The sequence below is a fragment of the Engystomops pustulosus genome, chromosome 7, assembly GCF_040894005.1.
Source record: "Engystomops pustulosus chromosome 7, aEngPut4.maternal, whole genome shotgun sequence".
Lineage (NCBI taxonomy): Eukaryota > Metazoa > Chordata > Amphibia > Anura > Leptodactylidae > Engystomops > Engystomops pustulosus.
The window spans coordinates 18,830,655-18,843,407 of record NC_092417.1 but is presented as its reverse complement, the minus strand read 5'-3'; the positions used below and the strand labels follow the sequence as shown (position 1 = coordinate 18,843,407).

Sequence of the window (12,753 nt, the reverse complement as noted above, 5' to 3'; positions counted from 1 at the left end):
AATCCTGGAACCTAACTTGTTAAAAACTCTATTTTAGTAATATGTAAATTAACTGCAGAGGCTACTGGGGCATTGAGTAGCCTTATATCCCAGTGCCTGGCCAGGCTAGTACACACCCCAATAGCCCCTGCAGTTAATTTACATATTACTAAAATAACGTTTTTAACAAGTTAGGTTCCAAGATTATTAAAATAACAGATTAGGGCAAAAAAAAGTGGAGGAAATTACCATCAGATCTACTTCTAATACCAGCTTCCTCATGGTAGGTTTCCTGTAAGCTAAAAAAATGTCAACAATAAAAAGTAAAAACACAAAGAAGTTGTCTACAACAGACACTAAACCTGTTTTGTAGTCTACATGAGTCTAATAGTTAGTGCACCGAGTCATAATTAGCTTCATTATTCTGTGTTTAGGGTACTGGGTATTTCTATGGAGACTTCAAACCAAACACTTCCAAATATGTACTACCTGCTTGGATTATCTACTGTCCCTCACCTCCAAGTTATAGGGTTCATTATGTTTGTGGTGATGTACATTCTTACATTGGCAGGAAATTCCCTTCTTCTTGTTACCGTGAGGATCAGCCCAACGTTACACACCCCCATGTACTTCTTCCTGAGTAACCTCTCCTTCATTGACATCTGTTTCTCCTCTACCATTGTTCCTGTGATACTCATGAATACACTTTCCTCAGTAAAGGGAATTTCAGTAGAAGGATGTGTTATCCAGATGTTCTGCCACTTACTATGTGGAGCAGCAGAATGTGTCTTACTTGCCATGATGGCTTATGATAGGTTTGTAGCCATTTGTAGACCATTACACTATAACAGTATTATGAACATGAAGTTTTGTGTTATCTTAGTCTTAATTCCATGGATTGTTGGTTTCATGAACTCCTCTTTGCAAGTGAACCTCATCTGGAAACTTCCCTTCTGCAGGACTCATCATATTGACCATTTCTTTTGTGAATTACCAGCCTTCTTCAGACTGTCCTGTAGAGATCCTTGGCTTAATGAGTTATCAATGTATGTAACAGCTGGGATCATAGTTTTATGCTCTTTTCTCTTGACTTTGATTTCCTATATTTACATAATCTCCAACATTCTAAGGATCCACTCTTCACGAGGAAGACATACAGTGTTTTCTACATGCACCTCCCACCTCACTGTTGTCAGTCTCTACTATGGAACCATCATGTCCATCTATCTTCAGCCCCAATCTTTCCACTCGGTGGAGAAAGACAAGATTGTATCTATTCTTTATACTGTGGTCACTCCAATGTTGAATCCCATCATCTACAGCATCAGGAATGAAGATGTGAAGAATTCTATAGTAATAAATATGAAAAAAATAAGAAGCTCGAATATTTTCTAAATTGACTTATCATAACTAAATCTTTTCAAATTCCAAGAAATGCATTATTAGGCAGGAATTGTGTGCCAATAATTAGAAGCTATTCTACATGTCCTGTTTTCAATAGGGAGTGGGCCTAGTAATCTAGCATTTGTGATACTAAGGACTGTATTGTATTCATAACTTTCGAATTTTCGCTAATTTAAGTGCAACCTATCTAAAACTTTTACCTACATAAGGAGGGATCTGGACTGGCTTTCAATCAAAATTTTCAATTTTACAATCTGGAATGTAGCACATCATTAATAGACTTTATAAATATCTTGATACATATCATGTTTGATAAATATAGAGGGAGGGTCATTCATTATAACCTTTCAAATGGAAAACTGGTGGTACATTATTTTTTTTTCTCTTTTCTGCGTCTCTTATGCCTGAATTTATGAAGAGACAGCTCTACAATATTGGTGTTTCCCGACACTCTCGAATTGCTCTATTTTTTAGCTCAAAATTTTGACGCCACTTTTGAATCTAACAGTTTTCTAGTGCTTCTGTTTCCTGACTCAAAAAAAGAGCAGCTAAAAGCCGGTCTAGGGAGTTCTAAACCAGTATGTCAATGCGCCTATTCATTAATCCCTTGTGCCACAAACATCCCAGTGAGAAATTTAGCATGGTTCCAGCACCATCCTGCACCAAAATTAATAAATACCCCTAAAGTATCTTAAGAGAATTGAGAAGTTGACGAGGGTAGCGAATAGTCACAAAAATTACATATGGCATATGCAACAATTTAGTGACATGAAACCATATAAATATGTAAAGATAGGATCTGCACAACCAGATATCAATAATCATGCCAACACACAATTGAAACATTGATGTATAAAAAGAGCAAGAGAAGTGTATATTATATACAAAGTGTATTTTATATACAAAACATCACATATACAGGGAAGAAAAATAATTACTTTAAAAACATTGAATAGTATAAAGCATACAATGCAAGAATCATCTGAACAAGGACCCTTCTAAGTCCAGCATGGGAGAGGGAGGTGCAGGGGTGTGCAAAATTTGCAGCCCAGAGTGCTGGACATCTTGTCCCCATGCTCCGTGCTGCTAATTATAAGATTCCTTTCTAGATGATCCTGGCGTGTCATGAGTAGCAGAGGACAGCGCCGGGATAAGGATGAAGAAGAGCAGAGGTGACTATTTCTAGTTTTTTTGTGTTTTTGCAACCGGTTGATTTTTTTAAAATAGTTAATCTAGTCATTTCATTGCTCACATTATAGGAAAAAACCTTGTAAGTTGCTGGGAAGGAGCTTTATCTTCAAACTTGTTTAATTATCAAAAATATATTATCATCATTCCCATCTCATCATGACAGGGATCATTTTCTGAACCTTAGTTGCATCATAAATTATCTTTTAACTCTGGATTAAATACATTCTAAATATGTTACTAAGCTGAACCATCCTATGGTTCACATTAACCAATGAAACCATAACATTTTTGGAAAATGGGTTCTACAACAATCCTAGATCTCTGCTCCTTTTTTCTTGGCTAAAGTGCATTCAATTCACACATGTATTATCCATAAAACGACTGTACATAAAATATGTAAATCTCTATTCTCACCAATAAATTTTACTTGTGCAACCAGTAAGTAATGATAAAAAAGACACTGCACCCTTAATGTTTATCTAACCTGCTAAAAGCAAACTCTTTATTTCTCCCAACTAAGGTTGCTGATCAAAACCCTGATGCAGTGAACCATTTAAAAAACTGTGAAAACAGACAGCAGGTACAGTTCAGCAACGGATTATTTTTCAATGGGAGGATTACCAATTCATGTTTTGAGGGTTTATGAGAGAAATGTGAAAAAAATGTGTTGGAAAACATGAGTACCATATATACTCGAGTATAAGCCTAGTTTTGCAGCACAAAAAAATGTGCTGAAAACCCAAACTCGGCTTATACTAAGTAAAAAAATATAGGTTTTACCAGGTTTTTGTGGTAAAATAAGGGGCCTCGGCGTATACTTGGGTCGGCTTATACCCGAGTATATATGGTAGTTTAAAAATTAATTTAAAGGAAGCCCACCATGAGGAATCTACTATCATAAGTAGATCTGATGTTAGATTCCTCCTGCCTGCCTCTGCCCTAATTTGTAATTTAATAATCCTGGAACCTAACTAAAAACTTTATTTTAGTTATATGTAAATTAACTGCAAGGCTACTAGGGCATGGAGTAACCTTATCTCCCAGTGCCCGACCAGGCTAGTACATGCCCCAGTAGCCTCCGCAGTTAATTTACATAATACTAAAATAAGATTTTTTTTTTACAATTTAGGTCAGGTTCCAAGATTATTAACCCCTTCCCGACATTTGACGTAATAGTACTGCATCGCGAGAGGTGCGTTCCCGCAAAATGCAGTACTATTATGTCATGCTTTGGGCACCGGCTCCTGAGCGGAGTCGGTGCCAGAAGCTGTGGGTGTCAGCTATAGATTTCTCCGATCGCGGGTGTTAACACCTAACACGCCCTGGTCGCACTGACCGCGGCATGTTAGGGGCATTTAAAGTGAATCGGATCCCCCGCGGCGCTTACCGGGGGGGTCCGCTGCTCCGATTGCAGCCCCGGGATTGCCAGTGCCCGGGGCTGCGCGATCCTCCTCCGGGAGCCGTGTCCTGCCTTCTGACAGGACCCGGCTGTAACACACTGAGCATGCGCAGTGTGTAATGTTAAGAAGAGCTTGAACAAGCGATCAGTGGAGTAAATTAAAAGTAAATTAAACTAAAAGTAAATTTAAAAAGTTAAAAACATTAAATAAAAACATTTTTTAATAAAAAAAATTAAATAAAGTTAAAGTCCCCTAAACACAAATATTCCCTATACACATACAATAAAGTGAAAAAAACACAAAATAGACAAAACCTCCCACATATTTGGTATCACCACGTCCGAAACAATCCGTACAATAGATCAGAAACATTATTGGACCCGCTCGGTGAACGCTGTAAAAACAAAACCCAGAAAACAGACCAAAAACGTACATTTTATATAAAATCTCTACACAAAAACTTTCTAAAAAGTGATCAAAAAAAGTTATATGCGCCAAAAGATACCACTGAAAAGAACAAATCAACATGTAAAAAATAAGCTCTAAACTAGCTCTGTCAACCAAAAAATATTAAAGTTAAGTCTCTGAAAAGATGGCGATGCAAAGACAAATGAGATTTCCTCTATATTAGTTTTTATCCAGTAAAATTGTAAAAATGTAATAAATGAGGTATCACCATAATCGTAGTGACCTATAGAATAAAGATAATATAGTATTTTTAGTGTACGGTGTACGACCCCCAAAAAATATGAAAAGAAAGTAAACCAAAATTGACAATTTTCTTTTCACCCATAAAATGTCATCAATAAGCTAATGACCCACTAAAATGAAATATTTGTAAAGTGCATCTCATGTCACAAAAAATAAGCCCTTATATGTCCAAATTGCCAAAAAAATAAAGATTGTATAGCCAATAAAATGTGACAATGCATAATCTGCTCTGAATGGCGCAGCTTCCCTTCGATGCCCTGGCGTGTGCTCATACAGCAGGTTACCACCACATATGGGGTATTGTTATACGCGGGAGGGATTGGGTATCAAATTTTGTGGAGCGTTTTGGTATTTTATCCACTGAGACTTTGTACATTTTTTGAAAAACACATTCATTTAGCCAAAAAAAAGTTTTAACCCCTGTAAAACAATTAAAGGGTTAACAAACTTAATAAAAGATGTTTTAGGTACGTTTAGGGGTGTAGTTTCTATAGTGTGGTAATTTATAGGGTTTTACTTTTATTTAGGTCTCTCAAAGTGATTTGAAAACTGAGCAGATCCCTCAATAGCAGGATTTTGCGTTTTTTATGAAAATGGAAAAAAAATTGCACCTAACGATCAAAGCCCCATAACATCCTACAAAAATAAGAGTATGCATAAAAACCATGTCCGCATAAAAAAGAAATTTAGTAAATGTTAGTTATTAAGTATTTTTGCGGTTATGACTATGTATGAAAAAGGTTGAACATTTTGAAGTTCGAAAATCAAGAATTTTTCCAAATTTTCACCAATATCTGATTTTCTCATAAATAAATGCAAAACATACCACCAAAATTTTTCAACTAACATGAAGTACAAAGTGTCACAAGAAAACAATTTTAAAATCACTTGGATACGTTAAAGCATTCCGAAGTTATAACCACTTATAGTGACACAGGGCAGATTTGAAAAAATGGCCCATGTCAGGAAGGTAAAAAGTGGCTTCGGTGTTAAAGAGAACCCATCATGCAAAATAACCCCCCTAAACTAAATATATTTTCATAAACTGCCATTAGAGAGCATTGCCTCTATCCCTTCATTGTCCCTCTACATGCCTGTAAACCTAAGCAATGAGGTCCTAAAGCTGTATGCAAATGACCTGTGAAATGTCCAATGAAGCATTAGCATATTCAAGCTGTCCACTCTATTCATGAGTGGGAGGCACAGCCACACCCCCAGTGCATGACTGACAGCCTGTATAATGATGTGAGGCTGTATAATGATGTGCTTCCTGGTGCTGGTGGCCACGCCCCCTGCAAGCCTGTGTGTGTGTATAGGAGAGATACAGCAGCTCCAGGCAGCCATGTTACAGCAGAACATGTCAGATTCATGTGTAGCTGATGTCTGTGTCTCTCACCTGTATATTAGGAGGATGCAGCATGTCAGCAGATGCACTAACTATGCTTTACTATACATTACACACAGACATGAGCAGGGGGAGGAGAGGGGAGGGGTAACAGGGGTGACATCACTGCCTCTGACCATGTGACCTGCCACATTTACATGATAAAGAATAGATGATTTTATAATGAATAATGTATGAAATAACTAGATAAAGGCTGGGATGGATCCTTGTGAGCTGCTCCAACAGGTAGAGGTGACAGGACAAGTGACACAGACCTGATGACAGGTGTCCTTTAAGGGGTTAAATTACAGATAAGGGTAGAGGCAGGCAGCAGGAATCAACCATCATTCCTCATGCTAGATTCCTCATGGTGGGTTTCCGCTTAACCCTAGAATGCATACCTGGGGCCTCGCAGGCCCGCTCTGTTAGTTGTTTTCTTTTTACTGCAAGATTACTTTAGTTAGAATTCTGAAACTCTAGGTATTCCTCAGTTATATAGTTGTTAGTCATTTCCAGTTGTTTATGTATTTTTATGTTACAGGCATTTTGGTACAATAACTCTTTTTTGTAAATATGCCATATTCACATACCTGGGGCCTTTTAGGCCCGTACAAGCTTTACATGTGATCCTAAGTCTTTTTGTCAATTTTCCATTCTGGAAAAAATATAACAATGGACAACTACTTTACCAGTCTAGAACTGGCCAATTTTTTGCTTCAGAAACAAATTACAATTCTTGGTACAATGAAGCAAAACCGCATAGAAATTCCTCCAATCATGAAGCACAATCAACATCGACAACTTTATGATAGTGTATTTGGCTTCTGCAATCAAGCAATAATGGTTTCTTATAAAGCTAAGAAAAAAAAAACAGTGATATTACTGAGTACAATGCACCATGATGGAAGTATAGACACCAATAACAGGAAACGGAAACCCAAAATAATCTTGCAAAGGAGGAGTTGCCAACATGGACGAAATGATTGGAGAGTATACGTGCAAGAGGCAGACAAAAAGTTGGCCTATAGTTTTATAATATGCTAGATGTGTCAGCTCTCAATACCTATATTGTTTATAGTGAGAATTCCATGCCAACAGAAAGGACAAGAGATCTCTAAATTTGACGGAACTTTGCTATGAACTTTTAATGCCTACCATGATGGAGAGAAGCAGCACAAAATGCTTGCCAAGGTAAACAACAGAGGCTATGATCAGATGTGGTATACGTTTTCAGGAACATCGAGAGCCAAGAGATAAAAAAAGAAAGCGATGTTACATTTGTACAGCAAAGAAGGAGAGAAAATTGAAGTGTGCCTGTACTACTTGTCTGCAAGGATCATTCTTCCGAACAGATAACGTGTGAAAGATGTTGCAGTCATTAGTAAATTCGAAAAGGAAACTTTGAAAAGGGATATTCCTGCAGCATGTTTACTGCAACTTTTATATAAAAAAACTTTTAGACCAAAAAACATTATTATAAAGAGTTATATTGAATGAGTATATTCGGCGTTTTAAGCCTGTTCAGTCAATGTTTTGAATTATTCACATCTTAGGATGCATTCTCACTAGCGCTGGTGTCTGCCAGGAGGTGATCCATAATGGATATGATCTCTTAGTAACTCCAGTTAAGGCTGCCGAAATGCCTGGATTGTACCAGCCTTAGCTGGGGACACTAGGAGGTCAGATCCAGTACAGATCCCTTCCTGGCAGACCACAGCACTAGTAGGAATGCATCCTTACTTCGAAAAAACTTGAAAAGTATTTTTATTTGAGTTATTCCATGTTATTTGAATAAGATATGTATAAGTGTAGATTTTTATGGTCATGGGTTCTAGGGTTAATTTTATTGGTTGGGCAATGCATTTCAATACTAGATCTGTGTCTTCAACCTGCCCTCAAATAAATCAGCAGCAGGCAGAGCTGAAAAGCGAAAGTTGCTGCTTGTTGTTCATCTTTGCCTGCTGTTGAACAGGATAGAGAAGGTTGTGTAGGCCCTAAATTCACAAACAATCCCTGTCACCTACTTAACAAGCCACACAAACCTTAATGGTCACAGACTGGTCAACAACCCCAACCCTTAATGGGTGCATAGGTAAGATGACAAACCACAGTGGGACAAATAACAGAGGAGTCAGACAAGCAGAATCAAGCAGAATCGGGTTGCATCCCAGATGGCAGCTAGGTATTATTATTGTTATTATTATTTATTTATAGAGCACAATTAATTCCATGGTGCTGTACAATCAGAAAAGGGTTCACATACATTACATTAAGACAAAAACAAGTGCAAGTCCGAAATACAAAACCACAGTGATCTGGAGACAAATAGGTAGAGGACCCTGTCCATGAGGGGTCACAATCTATATGGGGGGGTGGAGACATGAGGTGAGGGAGCAGTGCAGTTAATACATAGTCAAGAGTAATTTGATTGTTGAGTAAATGTAGCAGAGGTCGGATAAACTGATAAGCAAAAGCAATAGCAAGGGATATGGACAAGTGTCAGAGAACTGAAATTAACCAGTAACCTGTAAGGAAGCTGGAGGGACAAGTAAGGGTGAAATAAGCACCTAAAACAACTAAACACACAAACTGTACTACAAGACAACCCAGATTTCCCCAAGGAAGTCATCCTAAAAGGCAGCTTTAAGTCAAAAGCAGTCCTGGTTCATGGTTTTCAAGCACAGAAGCTCAAAACCACATCTAATTCATAGAGTTCTTACACAAAGGGGCACATGTGTCATAGTTTTTCAACTGCCACTTTTTCAATTTTCCTGAACTTGGCCTACTTAATCATTACAATATATCTACTATATAAGTTTTTTCCTTTGTGATAAATGTGATGAGTTGCCTGTTTAGTCTCATTTTTGCAACTTTTTGTGATGTGCAACTTTTGAGTTCCAAATAGTAGCTCCCAAAAGTAAGTCTGGGTCTAGCATGCTCTGTTTAGGCTCATTAGGTGCAAGAATGGGATAATTTCAGAGCACAAAAGTCTCACAAGTTGAACTAACACCTCGGCTACAAAGATAAATACGACCCCATCAATAAATCCTTGAGGCAGCTAACTTTGGTACGCTGCTTAATTCTGGAAAAAAACAGCAATAGTAGTGATACATGTCCCCCAAAGAGTTTTTTTTTAGTTAGTCTTTATCCCAGGTAAAGAACCAAACTGTTTACCATCTGTACATCTTTCGAGAGGGAATTACCGTATATACTCGAGTATAAGCCGACCCAAGTATAAGCTGAGGCCCCTAATTTTTTTTACTTGAGTATAAGCCGAGTTTGGGGTTTCAGCACATTTTTTTGTGCTGAAAAACTCGGCTTATACTCGAGTATATATGGTAATCAATTACCTAGTACTTGTATGCACTTACATGGATTTTATTACTTTCACCACCGATTTCAATCCCCTCCATACTGATTGCTTCAACATCAACAGAAGAAGCAGGAGAAATATTATTACGAAGAATTCTAACTGAAGAATTTCTTTGGAAAAAATTAAAATGTACAAAATGTTATTTCCTTTCTATTATCTTTCAATACTGTGATACAATGGTTGGTGGATGAAGATAGACAAGACAGTAGTAAAAGTAGTAATATTAGTAATAGTGATATTAGTAAAATTATGGTACTTTATCATTTATAGTCTACTTTGTCACCATTCCCGTCAGGTTTTGAAGAGACTGAGACGCTACGACATAACCTTCTGTATAATTTTTACCCCCACCCTTTGTTTAATATGGTATAGTCGTTCTGACTCTACTTAAGTTTACATTACAGTCCTATCCAAGGGACATATCTGTAAAATCTCATGCAAGTAAAAAAATGCTTATTTTATCTGAAGGAATGGTCAAAGATGACCAGTTTAGATTACAAATATGTATTTGATATTGCAAATCAACCCCATTGACTTGCTAAACCAGACACTGTATTGAGATTAAAGAGCCATTGTTTTTATAATACAGCCCCTTTAAGTCCAGTAAAGACATTGGGGATAACTGTTGTCTTATTTTTTAGGACAGCTTAGGAGAATTTGCATTCCATTTATTCAATGTGGAAAATACATAAAATTGCAAAATTAATGCAATGCATGAAGTGTCATCTATAACTAGAGATGAGCGAGTATACTCATCCAAGCTTGATGCTCGTTCGAGTATTAGTGCACTCAAAACGGCTCGTTGCTCGGACGAGTATCTCGCCGGCTCTAGATCGAGCATTTACTTAACGAAACACAGTGAAGAACAGTGAAGAATACAATGAAAACAGTGAACACAGGATCATTTAAGAGAAGAACACATTGAAAGAACACAGTGAAGAACAATATGTGTGAAGAATAGAGATGAGCGAACATACTCGTCCGAGCTTGATGCTTGTTCGAGCATTAGCGTACTCGAAACTGCTCGTTGCTCGGACGAATACTTCGCCCGCTCGAGAAAATGGCATCTCCCGCCGTTTTGCTTTTTGGCGGCCAGAAACAGAGCCAATCACAAGCCAGGAGACTCTGCACTCCACCCAGCATGACGTGGTACCCTTACACGTCGATAGCAGTGGTTGGCTGGCCAGATCAGGTGACCCTGGAATAGACTAGCCCCTGCCTGCGCTGCTCGGATCATTCTGTGTCTGGATGCCGCTAGGGAGAGAGCTGCTGCTGGTCAGGGAAAGCGTTAGGCTGTTCTATTAGAATAGTGTTAGGCAGGAGTGATTCAACAAGAACCCAACAGCCCTTCTTAGGGCTACAATAACGTTATACTTTTTTTTTTTTATTTGCTTGTGGCTGGGCTTGCTGGCACTAGTAGTGCAGCTAGTACCATATTGTGAGGAATTTGCAGGGGGACTTGCTACCGTTGTGTTTAGCTCTTAGTGACACACATATCCACCTCAAACACCGAAGTGGGACAATTTATTAGGGGTTTGAGAAGAATTAGGCAGAGTCTGCTGATTTATTTTTTTTTAGCTGTATTTCATTTTATAGCTCAAACTCATCTTGCAAAGCAGTGTGCTCTCATTGTAGGCTAGAAAATAGCCATAGGAGAACCCCAACGGCTTACTTAGGCCTACAATAGCGTTATATTTTCCTTTTTTTTGTTTGCTTGTGGCTGGGCTTGCTGGCACTAGTAGTGCAGCTATTACCATACTGTGAGGAATTTGCTGGGAGACCTGCGACCGTTGTGTTTAGCTCTTAGTGACACGCATATCCACCTCAAACACCGAAGTGGGACAATTTATTAGGGGTTTGAGTAGAATTTGGCAGAGTCTGCTGATTTATTTTTTTTTAGCTGTATTTCATTTTATAGCTCAAACTCATCTTGCAAAGCAGTGTGCTCTCATTGTAGGCTACAAAATAGCCATAGGAGAACCCCAACGGCTTACTTAGGCCTACAATAGCGTTATATTTTCCTTTTTTTTGTTTGCTTGTGGCTGGGCTTGCTGGCACTAGTAGTGCAGCTAGTACCATACTGTGAGGAATTTGCTGGGAGACCTGCGTCCGTTGTGTTTACCTCTTAGTGACACGCATATCCACCTCAAACACCGAAGTGGGACAATTTATTAGGGGTTTGAGTAGAATTAGGCAGAGTCTGCTGATTTTTTTTTTTTTTTTACCTTTATTTCATTTTATAGCTCAAACTCATCTTGCAAAGCACAAAATCCAGTTGTGTGCTGTCAGTGTAAGTTAGAAACTAGCCATAGCAATAGGATAGCATCGTTTTGTTAAAAAAAAAAAAAAAAAAAAAAAAATAAACACAAAATTATTTTTTTTTCAAGTTTACACTTTAATTTGGAAAATGTTTAACCCGAGGGCTAGGGGTAGAGGACGAGGGCGTGGACGTGGGCGTCCAACTACTGCAGGGGTCAGAGGCCGTGGTCCTGGGCGGGGTGAGACACCACCTGCTGATGGGGGAGCAGGGGAACACCGCAGAGGTACACTCCCTAGGTTCATTATGTCTCAAGTTACTGGGACTCGTGGTAGAGCACTGTTGAGGCCAGAACAGTGCGAACAGGTGATGTCGTGGATTGCGGACAATGCTTCTAGCCATTTGTCCACCAGTCAGTCTTCCACGCAGTCCACCCATGTCACCGAAATCGGCACTCCTCCAGCTCCTCCACCTCCGCCTCCTTCCCCCCAGTCTGCCCCCTCCCACCAAAATTTGGCATTTGAACTGGCATACTCTGAGGAACTGTTTTCTGGACCCTTCCCACAGTCACAAACCACTTGTCCTGCTGCTGCTGAGCTATTTTTCGATGCCCAGTTTTTCCACCAGTCGCAGTCTGTGGGTGATGATGACATTATTCACGTAGTGGAAGAAGTGTGTAAAGAGGTGTCGGACGATGAGGAGACAGTGGTGAAGTTGTTGTCAGGGCAGGAAGTCCGAGGGGGGAGCAGACTGAGGGATCGGAGGATGATGAGGTGACAGACCCCAGCTGGGTTGATAGGCCGGGTGAACACAGTACTTCTGAGACGGAGGCGAGTCCTATAGCAGAACAGGTTGGAAGAGGCAGTGGTGGGGCCAGACGGAGAGGCAGGGCCAGAGCTGGTGCATCAGCGCCAAATGTTGCCCGTAGTCAAGCTCCCGTGGCGAGGGCTAGATTTTCAGAAGTCTGGAGGTTCTTTAAAGAAACACCGGATGACCGAAGGACTGTGGTGTGCAACCTTTGCCAAACCAGGATCAGCAGGGGTTCCACCACTAC

General features: G+C 39.3%; 1 protein-coding gene across 1 annotated transcript; it reads left to right on the top strand.

Moving 5' to 3' along the window:
• The first annotated feature begins 429 nt into the window (after positions 1-429).
• On the top strand, positions 430-1,374 carry LOC140070033 (olfactory receptor 2K2-like). The gene has a single exon (XM_072116363.1). The coding sequence runs from the start codon at positions 430-432 to the stop codon at positions 1,372-1,374; it is 945 nt and encodes a 314-aa protein (XP_071972464.1).
• The last annotated feature ends 11,379 nt before the right edge of the window (positions 1,375-12,753 follow it).